Source organism: Aquila chrysaetos, chromosome 7, assembly GCF_900496995.4.
Source record: "Aquila chrysaetos chrysaetos chromosome 7, bAquChr1.4, whole genome shotgun sequence".
NCBI lineage: Eukaryota > Metazoa > Chordata > Aves > Accipitriformes > Accipitridae > Aquila > Aquila chrysaetos.
In genome coordinates this window covers 15,372,054-15,393,061 of record NC_044010.1, presented here as the reverse complement: position 1 = coordinate 15,393,061, position 21,008 = coordinate 15,372,054, and the positions used below count along the sequence as shown (strand labels likewise).

The following is a 21,008-nucleotide window of genomic DNA, read 5'->3' as shown; positions in this document are numbered from 1 at the left end:
CATTATAGGCTATAAGCATTTATATTAATTCCTACAATATCTATGAAGTTAACAGCTAAATGCATTAACTACAAAAGAAAATATTAAATTCAAAACTTGTCAACAGTTTAGTATTTTTTGTTGTTTTTTGTTGTTATTGTTTGGGGTTTGTTTGCTTGAATTAATTTGTATTCAGGAACTAGTGTGTTTTTTCCAATTAGGAAATGAGACTTCAAATATGGCTACATCTCTACATGTGAAATTCTTCCCCTAGCAGCTCAGAGACATAACAGTTGTAAAGACTGCGCTTCTTATTTGTAAGCATAAATCATGCCCTGCATGAAAAGCTGTTCTGTAGTCTCCGTTTCCAGAAACAGAAATCTATTTAGACTTCCCTTTCTCTTTAATCCTCCTTTCCTTACATAACTTTTGGTAAATCAAAAGAACAGGAAGTTTTAATATGAAAACGTCCTTCCATACCTTGAACCATAGTGTCTTGCATAAAAAAAAGCCCTGGAGAATGCTTACACTGTGCTTACTTGAAGATATACATGGATATTAAGTCCTAACACAGAAACTACGCAAACCCCTTATTCCCTTCAACATAATCAATCCTGCCCTCTGTACATTCTCCCTCCCGCTCCACTTTGCTATAAAAGACAGCATAAGCTATTGGTGTTTTATCATTTGCCCATAAAATTTCAATTCAAAGTTTGAACCACCGTTTAGGTATTATACAAACAAAACTGTTCTGCTACAGATTTTGAAGTTTGTTTTTTAAGATAATGCCATATTCAAATTACTGAGACAAAAGCACATGATCTGTAAAGCCAGTAAGCCTTTAACACAGCAGGAGCCTTCAGGCACAAGTGCCTGACAAACACAGCGGGATGATGGCAATTCCACAAGGCACTATCGTGATAACTTTCACTTGTTTCCCATGCCTCCCTCTGAGCTCATCTCTGACAGAAGCCCTCAGCAAACGCGCAGGAAAAAAGGCAAAGGCATAGGGTATACGCAAAGTAATCCCTTCCCTGGTATATCCCACCAGCTTTCAACAGTCAGGGCCTTTAGTTGACCTTGACAGAGCAGCTGCATCTGTGTCACAATTAGGCCTGAGCAGTCTGATATTCACAATACTGGAAGAATACCAGTGACTCTTGTATTAGTTACACTTCATGCCATCGGTTAAAAAAAAAAAAAAAAAAAGAATTTCCTCTTCCAGTGTCATGGCAGTCTGAACGGTGGTTTCTCCATGTTTCAGCATGCAAACAATAGTTTTTGGATAAAAACCTACCTGCCAATCCCCTTTGAGATCCTTGCTGTAGTGTTGTCTTTCTGCTCCTTTTGTATACAGACTGTCATCAGTTTTCCCCTCGCCTCCCCTTTCCCACCCTCTGTGAGCTTTCCTGCTTGTGACATGCTTCATAAAGCTTTAATTAGCTTTTATTCCTTTAGCAACTCATTACTCAAAGTTTCACTGGGCAAGCCCTGGGTAACCTGGCCTGACCTTATAGCTGAGCCTGCTTTAAGCAGGAGGCTGGGCTAGATGACATCCTGGGGTCCCTTCAACCTGAATTATCCTATGGTCCTCTGACCTCACATGCAATGAGGCTGGTGCAGAGGGGAAGCTTGGCAGAGCGTGAAACAGGATTATGACTTAAATCAGGTGACTGAAGAGACTGCAGCGATAACTGAAGCTGTATCTACTGTGCAGTCAGGTAGTGTGGTCTCATCTTGCCGGAGCAACGACTGCAGAGAAGCTCGGCAGCTGGGACTCAGAAGACAAGCCCAGGATGTCATGTCTCAAGTGTGATTCTTATCTGAGCTAATTTATTCAACGGTAAACTAGGTACGTTTTCCAGGCTGTAATCCACTCCTGACTGCAGCACAGACATATGCCCAAAGCCTAACTGCACCTACACACTCAGGCACAGGGCTTGCTACCAGTGTGAACAGCCCCCTCAAAGTGCAGAGAGCAGCTCCAGCGGCACAACAGCACCCTGAAGAGGGACTGCTTTGCCAGGTTTGCTTCACCTCCCGTACCAGCTGGGAACAGCCGCCCTGGTAGCCACTGTCTCTCAGCAGTCAGGTGGCAGAAGTTCAAATTGCCAGAGGGTCTCATTTGGCAGGGGTTACGTCCGTCTGCCAAGAATACAATCTCTTTTATTGCCCTAACAAGTGAATGAAATGAAAACATTAACAGTATTAAAACATAGCTCTCCGTGAACAAAGAATTAGCTTCCAGCCACAACAGCCAGACATTTCGGGTTTCACTCCCCATGAATAAACGCTCCTTATGAAGCAGAAACTCCAGGCAGCTGCATGGAGACCTCTCACAGACCGCCTGTCCTGCTGCGCTGGGAGCTGCTGATGTAGCACGTTCTGCATATTGTGCGGATATGCTTGTGCACTTTAACCACCCCATCTCACCTGCAGTTTTGAGAGAAGACGGAAAGCCATCAGGATTTTAGGATCATCATTGATTCACGCCAGGGACCTTCAACAAGCCATTTAACCCCAATTTACTCATCTGAGAAACAGTCACAGTAATACTGCAGAATTTGCTTGCTAGCACGTAGAAACAGTTTAAGAGTTTCAGATTAAAGTGTTGGGTGCACAAAGTAGCACCTTTAGGCATTGCTACCTCTAATACTGGAAAATTAACCATGTTCGTAGCCTTAGCTTTGACCTTTCAACATAGTTAAGATGGCTGTATTTCATTTAACATGAGCATCGCATTCAATTTGAACAGCGATACAGTATGTAAATTTTGTATGCTAAACAAAATCCACAGTGAAATAGCTTGAGTTGCTGGCAGACTAGTACATCCCCGCAATGAGTCACTACTGCACGTTTTTCAGCAGATTTCCCTTCTCTGGGAAACTAAAGCATCATTGGTGTAGTCTCCTACTTGTTTGCAGTGAGTGGGACACACTGAAGTACATTAAATCCACACACAAAATAAGCTTTTTTTTTTTTCCAGCTACTATGAGGAAAAGAAGTTAGGCATTCTCAATCAACAGAAGGCAATACATATGGAAATCTAATGAAAAAGAATCAGACATAATGCGACAGATTAGGAACAAGACTTGTTTAAAAAAATTGGCATAGTATTAAGAAAAATTTAGGAAAAAGTACTGTCAGACAGTGAATACACGGTAAGCAGAGAACTCCTAAAATTCCACTGCTGCTAGTGTTCATGAGAAAAAATGGATTTAAAAAAAACCACACTGTCAAAGTGGTTTTTTCCTATTTATGCCAGTAATTAGAGTGGCAATGGAGATGATGCAAGGGAGTTCCACCATTGTCAAAAACTGTTTAGTCTTAACTAAATAATACCTTTTAAATAATAAGAAAAAGAAAAAAACCCAAAGATTATAAAGATAGCCTTGGGATTTTGGGGGGATTTATGTTAAAGGTGAGTTCTGTATCTCTACAAATAACCGATGCTTTGAACCTCTAAATATTTTGGCTTTTTTATACTGTGAAGTTTTCCTTCCACATCCTCCTTTCTCTGCTTGTTTTGACATGAAAAAATCCAGTCATGACAATGCCAGAAGACAAGAGTAACTAGAAAAACTAATGAAGTCATGGCATCTTCATAATCAGGAGTAAAAGTTAAACAACAGGAAGGGACTTTTGGTTAAACTTTATCAGTTTTGCATTTTAAAAAATAAACCTATTTAAATTCAATGACTATTTTAACATTTGGAAAGACAACTGCCTTTGTTGAAAGTTCAGCACTGGGACTTTACAAATTTGTTTATCCATTCGAATTCTTGAAATACCAAGGAGTCCTTAACGTAGATTTAATTTGTCAGATGGGGAAAGAAAAGATGAAACAAACGTTCTCTGAAACTCCAGTGTTCTCCTAAAATCTGAGGAAGTATCCAGACTCACCTTTCCTAACAAGAGAACAAAAACCAAGGTGGTAAGGGTGAACACTTCAAATGAAAAGGTAAAGAAAAAGGAGGTACAATTTGAAATAAAGTTTCTGCCAGGTCACCTTATGGGGAATTGTAAACTCAGTGAAAGTCTCTAGAATGACAAAGTGAGCTTTATCATTTAAAAATTCTGTTTAGGCCATTTGCAGAGTTACTTCAAAATTTCTCCCTTCTGAATTTTCTCCTGAAATTATTGTAAAGCTCTGATTAAAGATTAAGAATTGGTACTCACTTCTCAGTATGTAACAAATGCCTTATTACTACAACGTCTATTATGGAGCCAGAGACAACAGAATTAAATTATCTGTCTTATTTCTGTTCTTTCCTCTAAATTCTCCCAGCATTACACTTCTATTGCCTTTTAGTGAAAATGTTTCCACAAACATGAAATAATTTTTATTCTCTTTTACTTGATGATTCCCTGATGTTTTAAAATACATTAAAAAATAAAGGTGAAGTTCACCTTTTCAATGCAGAAGGTGTGCACAAGCAGGCAGTACACTGGGAATGGGGTGAGATAATGTGATTTCCACCCGTACTTATATTCTACTGGCAGGCTACAGCATCTGGCACCACACTTCTGCTTCTCATCTATATCCTCAGTGGTTTTCTGTGCCAAACTGAGCAAGGTTTAAGCCCAATTTTTTTCCCCACCCATCCTGAAATGAAGTTCCCTGCTCAAGATCCTTTCTTTGAAGAACGTTAGTAGAGAGGGAAGCATATTTCAGGATCATCCTTTCTAAAACTCTTCAGTATGACAAAGGAAGTTACCAGGACTTTAGATAGGATGATCTTGAAATGTCTTGCTGAACACGTACAGCTGTTAACACCATTAATTTAACAAACTGTTCTGGGAAACCAGAAGGTGCTATGTACTCGCCTATAAAATTCCATTTCAGCAAAAGTATACATCATTGCCAAAGAGAAAAAGATCTGCTTTCAGGTTCCACAAGAGAAATCTTGATTATGTAAACTCCAAAACCATTTTGGTTTTGTCTTTCATTCATTGTTGTGGGCGGCAACAGTTTTTAAAAGTAACTCTCAGGTTTCTAAAAAATTCATGGTTGACAGTAATAGTCCACTTCCTTCAGCTCCCAAAAGACATAGAATCCCTCTTGCTGACTTCTAATTACTAGGTCTAAGACAGAGGCATTCAGCAGGCATTCACACGCAGGCTGAGCAGAAGTTACTTAGATAAACATACACATGAAATAAAGACAATATAAAATAAAACCATGACAATATGAAAAAAACCCATGCTATATGGAAAAGTATGCAGTTAACTAAGACACTGGGCTTAATTTTGATTTCTAACTTTTTGTAGAACTTAAAACAAATTATAAAGTCAGAATTAGGGACATTCAGTAAGAACAGCTACATATATCCAGCAAGTTCCTGGGATTTTTATTTTTTTTTTTTTTTTTTAAACTTATGTGAATTCACACATCAAATGAAAAATGATGTGACAGAGAATTACAGAACAAATTAGGCTGAAAGGAATGTGGCTGGGGAGCTCATGTAGTCTAAGCTCCTGGTCAAAGCATCTCCAGTTAGAGCAGGGCTTCATCCAGCTGCGTTTTGAATATTTCCAAGGATAAAGATTCTGCAACTTCCTTGGGCAACCTGTTCCAATACCTGACCACTCTTATGGTAAAGGGGGGGGAAGAAAAAAAGAAGAAGAAAAAAATTTTTATAGGTGACTGGACTTTCCCATGCTCCAACTTGCACCTGTTGCCTCTTGTCCTATTTGTTGCAACTCCAAAAAGAATCTGGCTTCAACTTATCACATAATTGCAGTCCTTGCCATCAAATTTTAATACTGTGTCTACTATTTAAATACAGCCATCTTTATTTTACCTTGAAATGAAATTCATGGGAGAAAGCAGGGCTACAGAATTATCTCTTCTCCATGTTCACAGTATACAGGAGTACTTGTCAGAGGACAATTAGCAACAGATTTAATTTGTAGCAAGGAAGCTTGAGAGGGGATATTAAGAAAAAGAGTTTCTAATTATAAGGTTTATGAAATCAGCAGAACAGTTGTCTGGTGAAGTTGCAGAGATCTTAGAGATCTCCATCCCTGGAGGTCTTTGAGAACGAGTTAGACAAACTTCTGTGAGGTATGACATAGATACAGAGATCTCACCTTGGGGCAGAGGAGTGGACTAGATAATCTTTGCAGTATTTTCTGCCCCTGTGTTTTTTTCTATGAAGGTTGAGACTGCCTCTGGTTAATCCAGGCAACTAGCACCTAGGCTTGAACCTATGGGCCAAATTATAAAACATTTAATGCTGTTGAAATACTGAAGTCTAAATTACACATTTGGTATATTATATTTGAACCTACATTTTCAAACTTTTGCATTTGCCTGACAGAGCTCACATAGTAGCTCCTGTGCTGAGATGCTTAAGAATTCCTTCCTAATCAGTTATGGGATAACGTGCTATTTCCTCCATGCATTGCTACAGGAAAGATATCTGGGGATGATCAGCAGTGAATTTGCCTACACTGTCACGACAAAGCCTTCAGTTGGATGAGAACCTCAGACAGGGCAAGCCTGGGACCTAACGCATTCACAACTACTGAAACTAACCCAAGCACCTATCACTGCTGCTACTACTACAGTATGGTAATACAGGTAGGAGCCAGGTTAGACTTGTGCCACAAGCACATGCAACAACAGTGTTATGTCATTTCTTGAAAACTGTACTAACACAACACTCTCCAGCACATGGCTTGCTACAGTAGTGGTGTTAGCTTATTTGGTAGCTGTTCCACACAAACAAACTAAAACCTATGTCCCAGTGTAAACCTCTATTTTCAGGGCATTACCAAAAGCAAAAGTATGTGAAACATACTCTTGTAGGAAGCACTGTTGCAATATTCCTTTTAAAAACAAAGTCTCTGTATCACTAAAAGTGAGGTTAATGGAATACTAACATGTACTGGACACTATGTAATGCAGATACCTAGAACACTAAACATGAAGTTCAAGAACTGTTTACATGCACACAACCCTCTGTTCAACAATCACATCATTCAAATGGCTCATTTACTCAGAAAAAGCACTGTTTACAGCTCTAATTCAAAGAAACAGAAGCAGAAAAAAAAAAAATCTGTAAATAAATAGTAGTGGGTGGTGGTGTACTTTCCGGCAATGAATTAATAGATGTGACATATATTTCAGAAATCTTTTCTCGAAAGTGATCAAAAGATGACTGATAAAGTCACCTTGGCACAGAAAGATTCGGCTTCATATTTTTATAAGGTGAGTATTAAAATACCTTTACCTCCCTCTATGAGCTAAATATGTCATCACATGGAAAAAAATAGCAGAGGTTAAAGTACAGAACTGGTAACTGAAGTGCTCAGAAGAGCCAAAGAGCTACTGTAGCTCAGCACGTTTCGCAGCTCCACTCACCCAGTCAGCTATAATTTAGATGTCTGACCTTTGCGGCTAAATCAGAGACTTACAGTTCCCCTGCTATTTTGCTCCTGGCCTCCTGCCAAAACGGCCAATGAATATACAAAATCACAGCATGTAAGTCTACATGTAAGTCTATCAGAAACATGATAGCTCATTAACTTGGTGACAGACACAATATGGTTTCAACTTTTAGTCACCATCCACCTGAAATGACTAGGTAGAAGCACAATTCAGAGACATGGACATGTATGGAAACCTGCCCAAACCCAATCCACGTAGGTATATAGATTTAGGCATTCCTCACAAAGTACACTTTCCATAACAACAAAACTTTTTTTTTTTTAGCCTATAGTAACCCTGATGACTCAATGAATAAAACTGGAACATCCTTCAATACTATACATTACCCCTTTCAAATGAGACAGTCTCAGTTCTCTCCAACTGTTCAGCTGCATTCTAGTGATCTTTGCACAAGACAGCTTATTTTGGCCAATGTCAGACACTAGACAGCGTGGTGTTATCAAAATGCAAGTGTGTCTTGGAGGGAGCAGTGGTAGTAAAAAAAAAAAATGTTCCTCACAAAAAAAAAGGGGGGGGGGGGGGCAGCGGTAGAAAATAAATACTTTCTCCACCTCTTCTGAATCAATTTTTACTATCTAGTTGTAATTTCAGTGCACACAAGTTATAAAATTATAGCGCTAAAATTACTCATCACTATGCATATGAAACTGTTCAAGTGTATCAGAAGATTTTTTTCATCAGCTTAAGAAGGAGGGAAGTAAGTTAGACAGGAAGCTCTCAGTACAGTTAAACAGCCAGCACACTAGAGTAATATGAAAACCGCACCTTTCTTATAAAGCCTATACAAACACCAGATATTATTTCAAAGATAATGTAACATGCATTGTAACACTTTAGACTCCTAAATGTAGGTCAAAGACAATATAATTAAATAAAATGTTACAGCCAAAGAAAACAGATCAGGCATTTGGAACAAAACTTTACAGCATTAATACTGGCACCAACTTTTAGTACAGTATTTCAAAAACACAAGTTCTGAGTAGAATGCTACAATGAATTTAGATTCAGCAGGAAAGATTCTGAATTTGGGCTTTTTAAAATTAAAAAAATAAATGAGGTGTAGTTTTTGGCAAGAAAGAAACACTCTTAGGTAACTTAAACCTGCTATGTTCCCTTTGCTCCACCTATGCATCCCGCTTGTTTCTTGACACCTAGCCCTCTTCATACTTCCTTTTAAGCAATACCTGTTGTTGAAGTCCTGTGCATGTATGCTAAATGATTCCTCTTCCTCAGTCAAAATCTTCTTCAAAAGGAAAATTTGTTTTAGAATTTTTCACTGATCTAACATAGAAAAGTAAGATTTTTTTGAAATGAAGAAAACTTGCTTCTATTATAGTAGAATTTCCTCTGGTTTATCAGAATCCTTTCTGCCTGCATTTCAAGGCATAAAATCAAGAGTCCATGTTTTTTGATAACAGGAAGGCATTCAGTGGCATTTTCCAGGAGCTTGGAACTGACAGAGTTGGCTTGAATCCACAGAGCTTCTGAACAAACGTCACCACATTGTTTCCCACCTTGATGTAGTTAAACTACATTCAACATGGAGTTGTTCTTCAGCTAATAACCCTGTTGGACTGAACTGGGTCTGTGTAGAGGCAACTGCAATGTCTCTTCACCTTTGGCAAAGCCCAAACAAACAGTCCCTAGATACTGAAGATGCAACTACACAGAGACTGTAGGCCATCCAGGAAGACAACCGCTTCCTTCTCCATATGCTGTTAGTGCTCAATAAATGCAACGCAGGATAGAAATTTCAGATTCAGTGTGTTAAGAAGCCTACTGCATCCCCACATAAATCTGGCACACTAGTCAAGGTCCTTTTGGGGAAGTAGCCACAATATTATCTGCATTACACTAAAACAACTAGCAAAACGAACAAAAACCCAAGCAAAAGTGCTTAGTGAATGAATTACTAAAATGGCTCTGTGCAAGGCATGATATGACAGCAGCAAAGATGGCTGTTATCACCAGGCCCTGTCCTGCACATAATTATTTATGATATTGGACTAAGTCTAAACACAACTTTATAGGCAAACACCACTTTGTGTCAAATGACATAGAGGAAAGCCCTGATAACAGAGAAGCACGTCTTTTTTTTGCAGTAAAATGCTTACAGGACAAGACAAGCATGATTAACACGGGTAACACTGGTAGAGAACAGCCAACATGCACACGATTTTCAGCAAAAGATCTTACAGCGCTTTGGTTGGAAACCAGTGGACCTTCAGGCAGGCAAACACTTGCTGGTTAGATATTAATAAATTATATAGAAATGGTGCTTTAGAGGAATGCCCGAAACCATCGTTTGATAAAAATACCAGTTTCCTTCTTCACTGGCTAACTGCAGTAGAATTAGCACTAGACTCCCACTTCTTTAAGGTAAGTAAAGATGTGAATTTTAAGAATGTGAAGCACAGTTTTTCTGTCTTCTGCGTGTGTATTAGTACCCTGGCGTAATGGACCCTAACCCAGAATATAGCAACCAGGTGCTACATCACAGTACAGGAATACATCCAACATCAGAACACTAGCAAGTAGTCACAAGCAGAGGTGGCAGGCTTTAGCTCAATTAAATATTAGTAAATAAAAATCATACCTTCAAAAGTGCAGGCAGAGTTGTGCTTACCTTTTGGTTGCTCTTTAAATTTATGGCTTCACTCCCTTTGTTTTCAGAACTGAAAAACAAAGATATTTTGTAACACTGAGGACTTGCATTATTCAAGTCTACCTGACAGTCAACACAGTATCATTCAATTTAAACACAAGAGCACATTAACTTAAAACGACAGAAGAACATATTTTCCAAAGCATAGCCCATATTCTGCACATTACAACTGAAAAAGCCATGGCCCAAAAAGCTGAAGATGGAAGCAAAATGCCTGTTTCACCTCGTACAGAGGTTTTCAAACTCCAGCATTCAGAAATGGCATACAGCATTTCAGCTCTTCCAGCTGAAAAAAACTCAAACTTTCTGTGCATACATATTATTTTCTGCTGTATAAATGATACTATAGTCGATCAATCATCTACTACAGCAACATTCATTGCCATAGCACTATCTGGCACACTTGGCAGCTAGAATGTACTAGCACAGTCCTTATACTGAGGACTGTGATCGAGTGGAACGTACTCAGGGCAGATGGAATCATCACAAATTGCAGCTACCACATTTAACAGATCATAACCGAACATACCTAATGGTGGTTTGCAGGCAAATTCAGAAGAAATTTTAGAAAGGGGACAAGAGGCATGTTGTTATTACTATGGCAACACCCACTGTTCCATTTTAAAAGTCAGAAGTCCAAAGACACATATGTCCTTATTGCCAATTTACCTTGGTCAAAATTTTCTTCAGAGCCCATCTTTGGAATGAAGGGAACCATTCCCCTGCTTTCCGATTCTTAAAACAATCCTTAAGCAGAATCCAGAGCACATTTTAATCAAAACCTTTATGCTACATGCAACTTCATATTGGGTTTGTGTGGCAAGGTTTTGGTAGCAGGAGGATTACAGGGGTGGCTTCTGTGAGAAGCTGCTAGAAGCTTTCCCCATGTCCGATAGAGCCAATGCCAGCCAGCTCCAAGATGGACCCACCACCAGCCAAGGCCGAGCCCATCAGCGACAGTGGTGATAATGCCTCTGGGAGAACATTTCAGAAGGGGAAAAAAAGTTGCTGGGGCACAGAAACTGCAGACAGAGAGAGGAGTGAGACCATGTGAGAGAACCAACCCTGCAGACCCCCAGGTCAGTGAAGAAGGAGGGGGAGGAGATGCTCCAGGCGCCGGAGCAGAGATTCCCCTGCAGCCCGTGGGGAAGACCATGGTGAGGCAGGCTGTCCCCCTGCAGCCCAGGGAGGTCCACGGTGGAGCAGATATCCACCTGCAGCCCGGGGAGAGAGGACCCCACGCCGGAGCAGGTGGGTGCCCGAAGGAGGCTGTGACCCCATGGGAAGCCCGCGCTGGAGCAGGCTCCTGGCAGGACCTGCGGATCTGTGGAGAGAGGAGCCCACGCTGGAGCAGGTTTTCTGGCAGGACTTGTGACCCCGTGGGGGACGCACGCTGGAGCAGTGTCCTCCTGAAGGACTGCAGCCCATGGGAGGGACCCCACACTGGAGCAGGGGAAGAGTGTGATGAGTCCTCCCCCTGAGGGGGATGAAGTGGCAGAGATAATGTGTGATGAACTGACTGCAACCCCCGTTCCCCATCCCCCTGCGCTGCCAGCGGGGTAGGTAGAGAATCCAGGTGTGAAGCTGTGCCCAGGAAGAAGGGAGGGATGGGGGGAAGGTGTTTTAAGGTTTGATTTTTTTCTCATTACCCTACTCTGGTTGATTGGCAATAAATTAATTTTCACTAAGTCGAGTCTGTTTTGCCCGTGATGGTAACTGGTTGAGTGATCTCTCCCTGTCCTTATCTCACGAGCCCTTTTTTATATTTTTCTCTCCCCTGTCTAGCTGAGTCAGGGAGTGATAGAGCAGCTTGGGTGGGCACCTGGCATCCAGCCAGGATCAACCCACCACAAACTTAAAAGCAAAAATGTATCAAGAAAAACATTAAAGGATGTTAATGATAGACATCACTTCCTGCATTGCATATCATAAGCTGAAGAAAAATAACTGTACCAATATAACATGCAAGAAATGCTCAGTATTGCAATGAAGTCATAATCACTTCAAAAAACCCTCCATCAATTTTAGAAATTTAGCTTCGCTATTGACAAATGCACAAGCCTTTATTTCTGAATTTGTATGAAGATATGAACTGAAAGCTGTTCAAATAAAAATAATTATTTGCATTTTGGTGAAATTCTGCCAGGATTTGGAGAAAGGATTTCCATGTACCAGTACTCCTACCGCTACTGACTGTTAACCACAGGTAAGCACGTCTCAGTAAGACTTCTGAAAAGAAAGGTTTTCTTCCTGTTGTGGATTAGGCATCTGAGTTAAATATACATTGATATACAAACAAAATACAAAAGCCAGTCTGACTAAATGCTAGTTTCCCTCTCAGCTGCTCAGAGACAACATTCCCTCAACAAAAAAGAAAACAGAACTCTCCTGCAATTAAGTCTTTCGAGATCTTTTAGATCTTTTCAGATACATCAAAAGAAAAGCTCCTTCCTCTCTCTTATGGATCCTCTTCAAGTTGAAAACCATGTACTTTCAGATCACCTCAGGTAATCTTTCATAATGCATTCATAAACGCAAAGATGCTTTTTCAGGGCGAGCATCAGACAGAAAGTCTTGGCTGTTCTTTGCCTCCCTGTAAGACAGAGCAGATAAATTAATATTCTACCCTATTAATTTCTTCTGTTGTTAATGTGTTTCATGAAGGAGACGTCACAATCACTTCTGGGCAATCTGGCACACTAATAAAAGTGCTTCTCACTACATAACCTATTTTCTCCCTCCCAGTTTTTTTTTTTTTAAAAAAAACACCCTTCTCAGATCTGCATGTTTTTTGCTAATGCTGATACACTTGACAGGAACAGGAATTCCCTGTACTTAAAAGTGGAATAATGAGGTTGATCTCCACCAGACGTTCCTCCTGGCTTCAGGATATCACTCTTTATGGAACTGGTCTGCAGACCACAAATGAGATCCTTGCTTTCATTAAGTATCGCCAGCACAGATCACCAGTGTCCCTATTCTTTTATCACTTTGTTTTGCTCATATTCTTCCCTTCACATCATGTTTTTTCAAAAAACTTCTTTCATTTTCCTATTTCTTGTTTGTATTTGAAATATATGCCGGTATTACTTTCTTCTAGCCAGCCAGGCTTGGACAGATCGCTATGAAATTCCATAGCGTACATACCAAAACCGAAAGAATGCAATTCAGCAGATAAGCATCTTAAAATCAACAAGTAAAAAAAAAGTATCAAAACTTTCCTTTCCAGCATAAAATAAACGTAAACCTGGAAGCAATTCCCCACACCCTTTCATGGTTTATATTCTAGTGTTTCTACATTCCTTAACCTTTTGCTTTGGGGTGTAGTTCTTCAACATGCTGACTTTGTCAGCAGAAGCAGCTTTAGAAATTTCCACGCCTTCCTCCTCAACCTCAGCTATCTCTTCCCACCCTTAACTCAGCAGAGCAGGGCTCTCAGTAGGGCCATGGTCTTGGATAAAATCAAGGGGGGAGCAGAAGTTTCCATCAGGAAAAATTCAGTCCGCAATCCAGTTTACAGTCCAGTGATTTGTACCTGCACAAATGAAGGGGCAATGAATGCCACTCAACAGACAGGAACAAGGAAGCACGCACCACTGCAGCTCACTTCACCACTGAAGCTATTTTTTGTGAACCGCTTCTACCCTTGGCCAGGGCCTGGTTTTAAATGGATCTGAAACCAAATGACTCACACTGAATGAAGTTTACAACACAAAAGCTTGCTTTGCTGGAAACAGGCCTCTTGGACTGTTTAGGATAAAATTGGGTTTTTTTCACCTTCTACAGCCTAAACACCTCAGACACCTTAGCTGGTGCCATGCTTTGTACTTGGGTCTGGAGAACAGGCTGGTTACTGCTCATTGGGCTCAAATGATGCAGCTTATCACTTCCCACTACCAACCCCCTACAATTTTTAGGGCTTTCCCCATCTCATCATTCCATCAATCACAGAACAGTCACTAATCACTAACTTTGGAACACTGCACAGTATTCTCCCTACAAATTCTCTGAAGAGGAAGATAAAATAGTAAAGTTCATAGGCCCACACACAACCCTACACTCCCTGTTAAAAAAAAAACCATGGTGAAGCTAATGTAATTATGCCACACATATTCTTATGTTGCAACGTGAGCCCATGTTGTCCATACAAGTCTATATTCAGAGATGCAGTGAACACAATTATTAAGCTATGGCATTCACAATTAAAACTAATTCTTTGTAAATACATAAGACATTTAGTATTTATGTTAAAATGAGCCATTCTAAGTTTTTTTTATATGCCCATGCTATCCTATCATTAGTGGCTAGATGTTATACTTCCAAGAACTGTATTCTAAGGGGGTTTATGTATTTTTTTTCTACAGGACAATCTCTGCAACTAAATATTGTTATAAATGTTGACTTGGTAGCTATGTGATATCACACCACTGAACTCTTATGCCTTTGCTAAGAACTGAAAACAACAGACTGGTAGTATATACAGGCTCACCGTGAACTAGGGATTCCCCCTATTTGGGCTACATCTGTATTATTAAAGTTTGGCTCCAAGGAGTTTCATCCTTGCTTTAAGCTTTTCCAGAGTGCTGCATGTTTTGAGTGCTTTGCCATGGCAGGTAGTGAGCATGCTATCTCCAGTTCAGCACATCCAAAGTTAAGCTTCTGCTTAACTAGACACATGGCTTTGCTAGATCAGCCAGCCAGCTCTCAACAGAGCATTTCAGCACTTGCTAAATTGGGAAGATGAATCTCGTAAGTCTTCATCTCTGTGCTGCACAAACTACCGTTGTTACATTATACACCCAGCAATAGGACTCTACTAACCCAAGTTTTGAATCTACTTTGTACTTGCTTTTAAGAAGCGAAAGAGCAAAGCATGATCCTAGGCAGACAGAAAACGCCTCTGCCCCACCAACTTGCTTCTGTGGACTTCTTAACTATACAGGCAGTCATTTACAAATTGTCACAACCACTTGTTTACATATTTAGGCAGATATTACTTTCATTTGATAGATTTAAAAAAAAAAAAAAGCATGGAAACACTAAATAACACCCAGAGTAATAAAGACAGACAGAATTAAGACTAGAAACCAAGCCTCTCAACTACTTCTCAAATATGTAATCTACTGCCTTCCTGCTGCTATTTCTGCCAGACATTACCTTTTCTGTTACGTATTAGTGCATCCAACATGGATGGGTTAGTCTTCAGCGAAGGGAGAGGGATCTCTTTTCCTCTCCTGCCTTGCTGCTCTTCCTTACTGTCTTGCCAGCATGCCTAACCTGATTAGCATCACTCCTGTTCTTTAAATAATCAAGATTAAACTCAAGTTACAGAAGATCCCATTCTGTATCCTCTGCACAAACCTTTCTTTGTGTGATTTTCTAACACTTTCTGTTCCTCTGCTGCTGAAAATCTGTTCTGACCTTTCTGTAATACTTGAACAGGTGATGTCTGAATCAGAAGCAGATTTGTGGTCCAAGTTTTTAATCATTACACTTATGTAGGGGAGGTTAGAGATTCTTATGGGGGAGCCAAATGTTCATATTCTGCATTGTTGCTCACACAAAAAGTAGACATACATAAGCAGAAGTACTCAAACTCTGGTTAGTTAATATACATGAGGGAATACAGTCAAGAAAAACAAAATCAATTTAATGGAGCAAATTTAAGTACACGGCTTGGAAGATCTTTTCCAACTGCCTCTAAAACCAGAACAAGACAATTACAAACAATCACATCTTCAAAAGGCTCTCACGGCATCTCTCTATGGTGCGAGAAGTCTGCTTCCTCCATCCTCATCCTTCATAACAATCCCTCGGAACTTGCAAATTAAAAGCCCATCCCCTTCTTTCTTTATTAATCTACCCCACCCATGTTATGCACACAGCAGATTGTGAATGTGTTGTGTCAGATAAAAAAAAAAAAAAGCTAGACAGTATGCAAGTGCAATAAAGCACAAACATAAATGTTTTGATGAGACTGACCAGATGCAGAGCTCACTAAACAGAAAGTAACAGCTCTGACATTTTAGGCTCCTTTTACAAGGACAAGGTACAGGCTGCTGTTTGGGAAGGGGGAAATTAATGGGCGGTCTCTTAAGGAAACACAGACAGCTGGCTAAGGCTCAACTTGGACAGTAGTGCTGGATGTCGACCCTCCCTCCTTCTCCCACTGCTTAGAAGCAAACTCTCTTCCAATGCTGCAGCTCCAACACTTAACTTCTCACGCAGTCCAGATGTTACCAGATAGGTGAGTGTGCTATCATTTTGCCATCTCTCTTTCTCTCCCTTCAGGGACAGATGACTCCCTGAATAGTCAAACCTTCTTTGCTACTGCATTAGACTAGCATTATTTGTTTTTAACTGGTCTTCTCTTCTTATTAACTCAGAAACCATTTAGCCATTTAATGTGATTACTTGTAATGGTAAGAGAATAAGCCATGTCTAACCTGAAAGATGCTCCAGGGTGCCAAGAGACAAAGAGCTTCTACATCTGGCTTTAGTGACATAATGCTAATAAAGTAAACCTGACCTATACATATATCTATCTATCTATCCAGGTTTCATGACATCACTTGTGACACCTCCATCACAATATTATCTAAACAGTTTTCCTCAAGACAATGTGTTTTTGGGGACTGTTGATAGAATTCACTCTCCACTGGAGTCCTCACTTAGGCTAATGTCACTTTTAGGTTTCCTGTCTTGCTAGTTTCTTTATTTCAACATTCTGGGGTATAATGCCGGTTCCTGACCCCTGCCTTTTCTCTCTCTGAACAAAGCTAATGCTCCTCTCTGGGAAGCAACACCTCATCTGGTTTCGATATCACGACTTCCAGTTTTACTTAGCACCAACACAGTGGCACATTCAGCGGTGACCTTCCACGAGGATATTTCAATAAAGGAAGACAAATGGCTAACAAGGATCTCGTCACCTAGTACTTTAAAATCCAGCTGTGCAAGAGCCTCCCTGAAGAATGTGAATGAGCGGAAAACCACAAGTCTAATTATACTATCAAATATAGATGTGCAAGACCAAAATCTCCGTGAAGTTTCAGCACATTACGGGGATTCTCAAACCACATCCGCAGACCAGCAGTAGTTATGAAACTTTTATTATACATCTGCAAAGAGCCATAGGTTAGCTAGTATTGGTTTCTTCTCTGTTCCAGCTTCCAGGTGGTAATTAAAAACATGACTGCTAAAAGTTCAGACTTTTGAGTAATATTTTTTGATATATACCAGTTGCCCTACTTGCCATACAGACCCTTATGATCACTGAAGCTTGCCTCCTGCATAATCTAGATTATGAAATTTCACCTAAGGGAGACCCATGTCAAGCCTTTAACACCTGACCAAAAGATACGAGCTTTGATTAAAAACCATCGAGCAATGGAAAATCTACCACATTTGTAAATAAGACTTTTCCATGTAAACTACTACTAAATTCACTGCCTAAAATGAGGCTTACTAGTTTGATTTGTCAAGCTTCATCTCTCAGCTACAGGATCAACCTACATCTATGTGGGACAGATTACAAAAGCCTCAGGTTCCAATATCCTCTTCAAGTCATAGGTCTACTATGACATGAAGCACTTAACTCCTATTTCCCTTGCAGTTACATACCTTGAGGCAGAGTCATTCCTCAAACTGTAACCCTGTCATTTCAAAACCTTCTCTTAGACGAACTAAACGCTATTGAGCTACTTAATTTTATTCTGCGAGGGTGGTTTTCCAGACATCAAATTGTTCTGGAGCTCTTCGCACAGCCCTTTTTAGTTTGTCAGCATCTTTTTCAGAATAAATCATGGACACCGCAACTAGACTCAGTACTCTAGTAACCAAAGTTCATCCACAGAATACATTTACTTTGTTATTTATACATCCAAGAATCACATTTTCTCTCCATGCCAGCACTCTGCTTTAGCTGCTCATGTTCAGCTGTCAACCATGGCAACTTAGTCCGCTTTTAATGTTGTCATCTAAATGGTGATTCCCGTACTTCTCGCTCTAGTCATCTGCAAACTTCACGTGCTACAGTTTTGTCCTCTTTCAAATTATTTGTGAAGATATTAAATAAACTGACTCAAAAATACATCCTTTTAATTTTCTTCAAATCCATCAAGTAGAAAATTATTTTTCACATCCGGTCTTTTTATATCCCTCCGTACGTCGATATTTAGCCGACTGCCATTACACTTGCAAATATTTTAATTGGAGCATCGGCACCAAGTCAGATGCCTTAAAGAGTCTAAGGATATTATTTCAGCAGTTTGTCAACCAAAGCCTGTAATCTCATAAACAAAACCGAGTTTGACAATTCCCATCCTCCAGTGATGTTAGGATCAACATCATGTTTATTAACTTCTCAGGTCACCTGGAAGCCTTGGTAAATCAACTTTTCAATCCCTCCCCTTTAATCCAACCAAATACAATAGACTTAAAAGTGAAATACCAACACCTTACTCTAGATACTAACATCACACTTGTGAAGCCATTCATGTGCTGTGCAGCCAGGAGAACTATCAGAACCTGATCTAAGAAGAGAAGTCTCACAATTTTTAAGAGTCAAACTTTCAGCATGTATATTGAACGACATGAGCAAGGGTGCACTAAACATTTGTTAAATGAATCAACAGGGAAAACGTTACTGTAAAGCTCAGTGGCAACAAGATGTGAGGAAATCAATAAAGATTCCTAAAAACTGCCTTCTGCACCAAATGACAATTAAAATACATTAGTATTTTAACAAAAAATAAAGATGCTAGCATTTCAACAGAATATAGTAACGAATAAAGAGCTCTTTCCTCTGTCCCCCTCCCCCTCAAAATAGAACACTGCCCTTTTTGAAAAGCTTCAAAATGAAAAATTTTGGCCAACTTCTCAGCAAGATTCCCGAGGCCAACACTGTTCCTGGGAAACCAAATGGTACCAGCAGTGACACGGTCTGCCCCTAGTCTCTGGCAAGGCTGTTGCGGATTGTCTTAAAGAGAGAGGGAGTGTTTGCACAGAAATTTGAATGTGAAGTTTCTGGCTCCTACTTCCCTGCTTAAGCTTAGGCCACACACATAGGGGAGGCCAAGTAAAGACATTAAGATAAATGCAAATTATAAAAACAAGTTAGTGAGTTTGAAATTGGAGGGTCAAAGGAAAGCAAAACTGCTATTTCATTTACAACAAATAAGAAGGGAAGTGGAGGAAAAGGAACAGAAAGCAGAGAAAGGTAAGGAAAGAGAAATGGAGCCAGGAGGAGGCAGGAACTTAGGCAAAAGAAGTGTCACAATCAGCTGATTAATTTAAGTGTTGGAATAGCACAAAATGTATTATATTCAATTAAACTATCCCAGTTAGAAACTGGTTTGATTACAGACAGCATTAAGCAACTTAGATTGTTTTAACTGAAACAATTTTTACTCTCAGACCTGTTTATGTTTCTTATTTACATACTGTTCCTTGCTTGTGTAGCAAAGCTAGGTCAGCTTCATGTTCTGCATTAGCAGCACTGCATCACATAGACTGTGAGCTACATGGAGTGTGTCAGTATAAAACGAAGAGGTTTTTTTTAATCCTCTTTCCAAATGCAACTAAAAATATCATAGAAAATAAAGATGTTTTAAAATCACAGATATGCCACATTTTACAAGGAAAATTTACATGAAAAATGCAAGAACCAAACAATGTCTTTACACTGAACATGTACCTTTAAGTTTAAAGGCTAGAACTAAGTGAAATAATTATGATGGCCCATGATCACCCTGGCTGAATAACTTAATCTGTTTTACATGTGAGGGAATTGAACAGCTGTACAAAGGCTAGAGAAAAGAAATATAAATGTTTCTGAGTAGAGCCTACTTCGATACTGGGCAGTACGATTATACCAGATTACATCAAGGTTTTTCTTCTGGCATCTGTCAAGCATAGTAACCAACATTAATGTAGAATCTGCTCCATATTTGCCAGTCTGATTGGTTAGATAATGTTTCCAACATTCTTATGAAATAAATGTTACTGGTCACTAGCACATAAACTTGGTATCATATCGGAAACAGATTTATAAACTATTTATCAAGGTTAAAATTATTGAATTAATAAAGAATAGACAGCCTATTATACAACTGTTTTCAAATGGCATGTTTGCGGGATTGGGGATCAATGATGGTACTTACAAATGGCATGAAAATAGGAGATATTAAAAAAAAAATAATCCAGGAAAGCTTTAAAGCAGCAGCAACTGCTGTCCTCCTGATAAACAGAGCATAACAGAATTTTTAAAAGATGTCATTAAGAAAAAGTACCCAGGAAAAAACAAGCAAGAGACTGGTGTCACCAGTAAAATGCAGCAAGCTCTTCTAGTCAGGCCGAGCAGAAAACTCTTGGTAGAGGCACACAAGGCTACCAGTTCAACACAAGAAAATACTTCTCCAGTTCTCCCATTTTTTACTCACAAAATACACATCAGGAAGTATCCTACAGACACTTTCCAGTCATTATCAAGGTTCCCTCTTTTGTGTTGAAAACACATTTTCCATTCAACCAAAATAAATTTGATGGCTGAATTTGTAACCAAAATAAATTTGATGGCTGAATTTGTAACCAAAATAAATTTGATGGCTGAATTTGTAGCATTTAATTGATAATTAAAAAAAGTCTGTTTTCACTGCAATTCTTTCTGCATTTGCTCTTCATGTGCTTACGAGAAATGCTTCCTCCTACATTTTTCCCTACACAACACTGTCCATAGGCGAAGTGCAGATCCACACAGTGTTCATACACTTTGGTCCCAAGACCTCCGAACTGCTTAAGCAGATATACTGTCTTCAGTAAAATATTTTAGCAATTTAAGAAACACTAGAACATTCAGAAAACCAAGACTCCATTTCAAAATAAGGCAAGTCACGAAATCACATTAAC

The 21,008-nt window shown here is 39.6% G+C and overlaps 1 protein-coding gene across 4 annotated transcripts in view; it reads right to left on the bottom strand.

The window, feature by feature from the left end:
- CRYBG3 (crystallin beta-gamma domain containing 3) overlaps nucleotides 1–21,008 on the bottom strand; it is a 97,986-nt gene that overhangs the window by 71,334 nt on the left and 5,644 nt on the right. For all 4 annotated transcript variants that reach the window (XR_003924399.1, XR_005932909.1, XM_030020890.1 and 1 more), the window contains exon 3: nucleotides 10,062–10,110. Coding sequence is in view for 2 of the 4 variants with exons in the window: in XM_030020890.1 (XP_029876750.1) it covers nucleotides 10,062–10,110 (49 nt within the window). In the remaining 2 variants the exon portion in view is untranslated. The remainder of the gene's footprint in view (nucleotides 1–10,061; nucleotides 10,111–21,008) is intronic.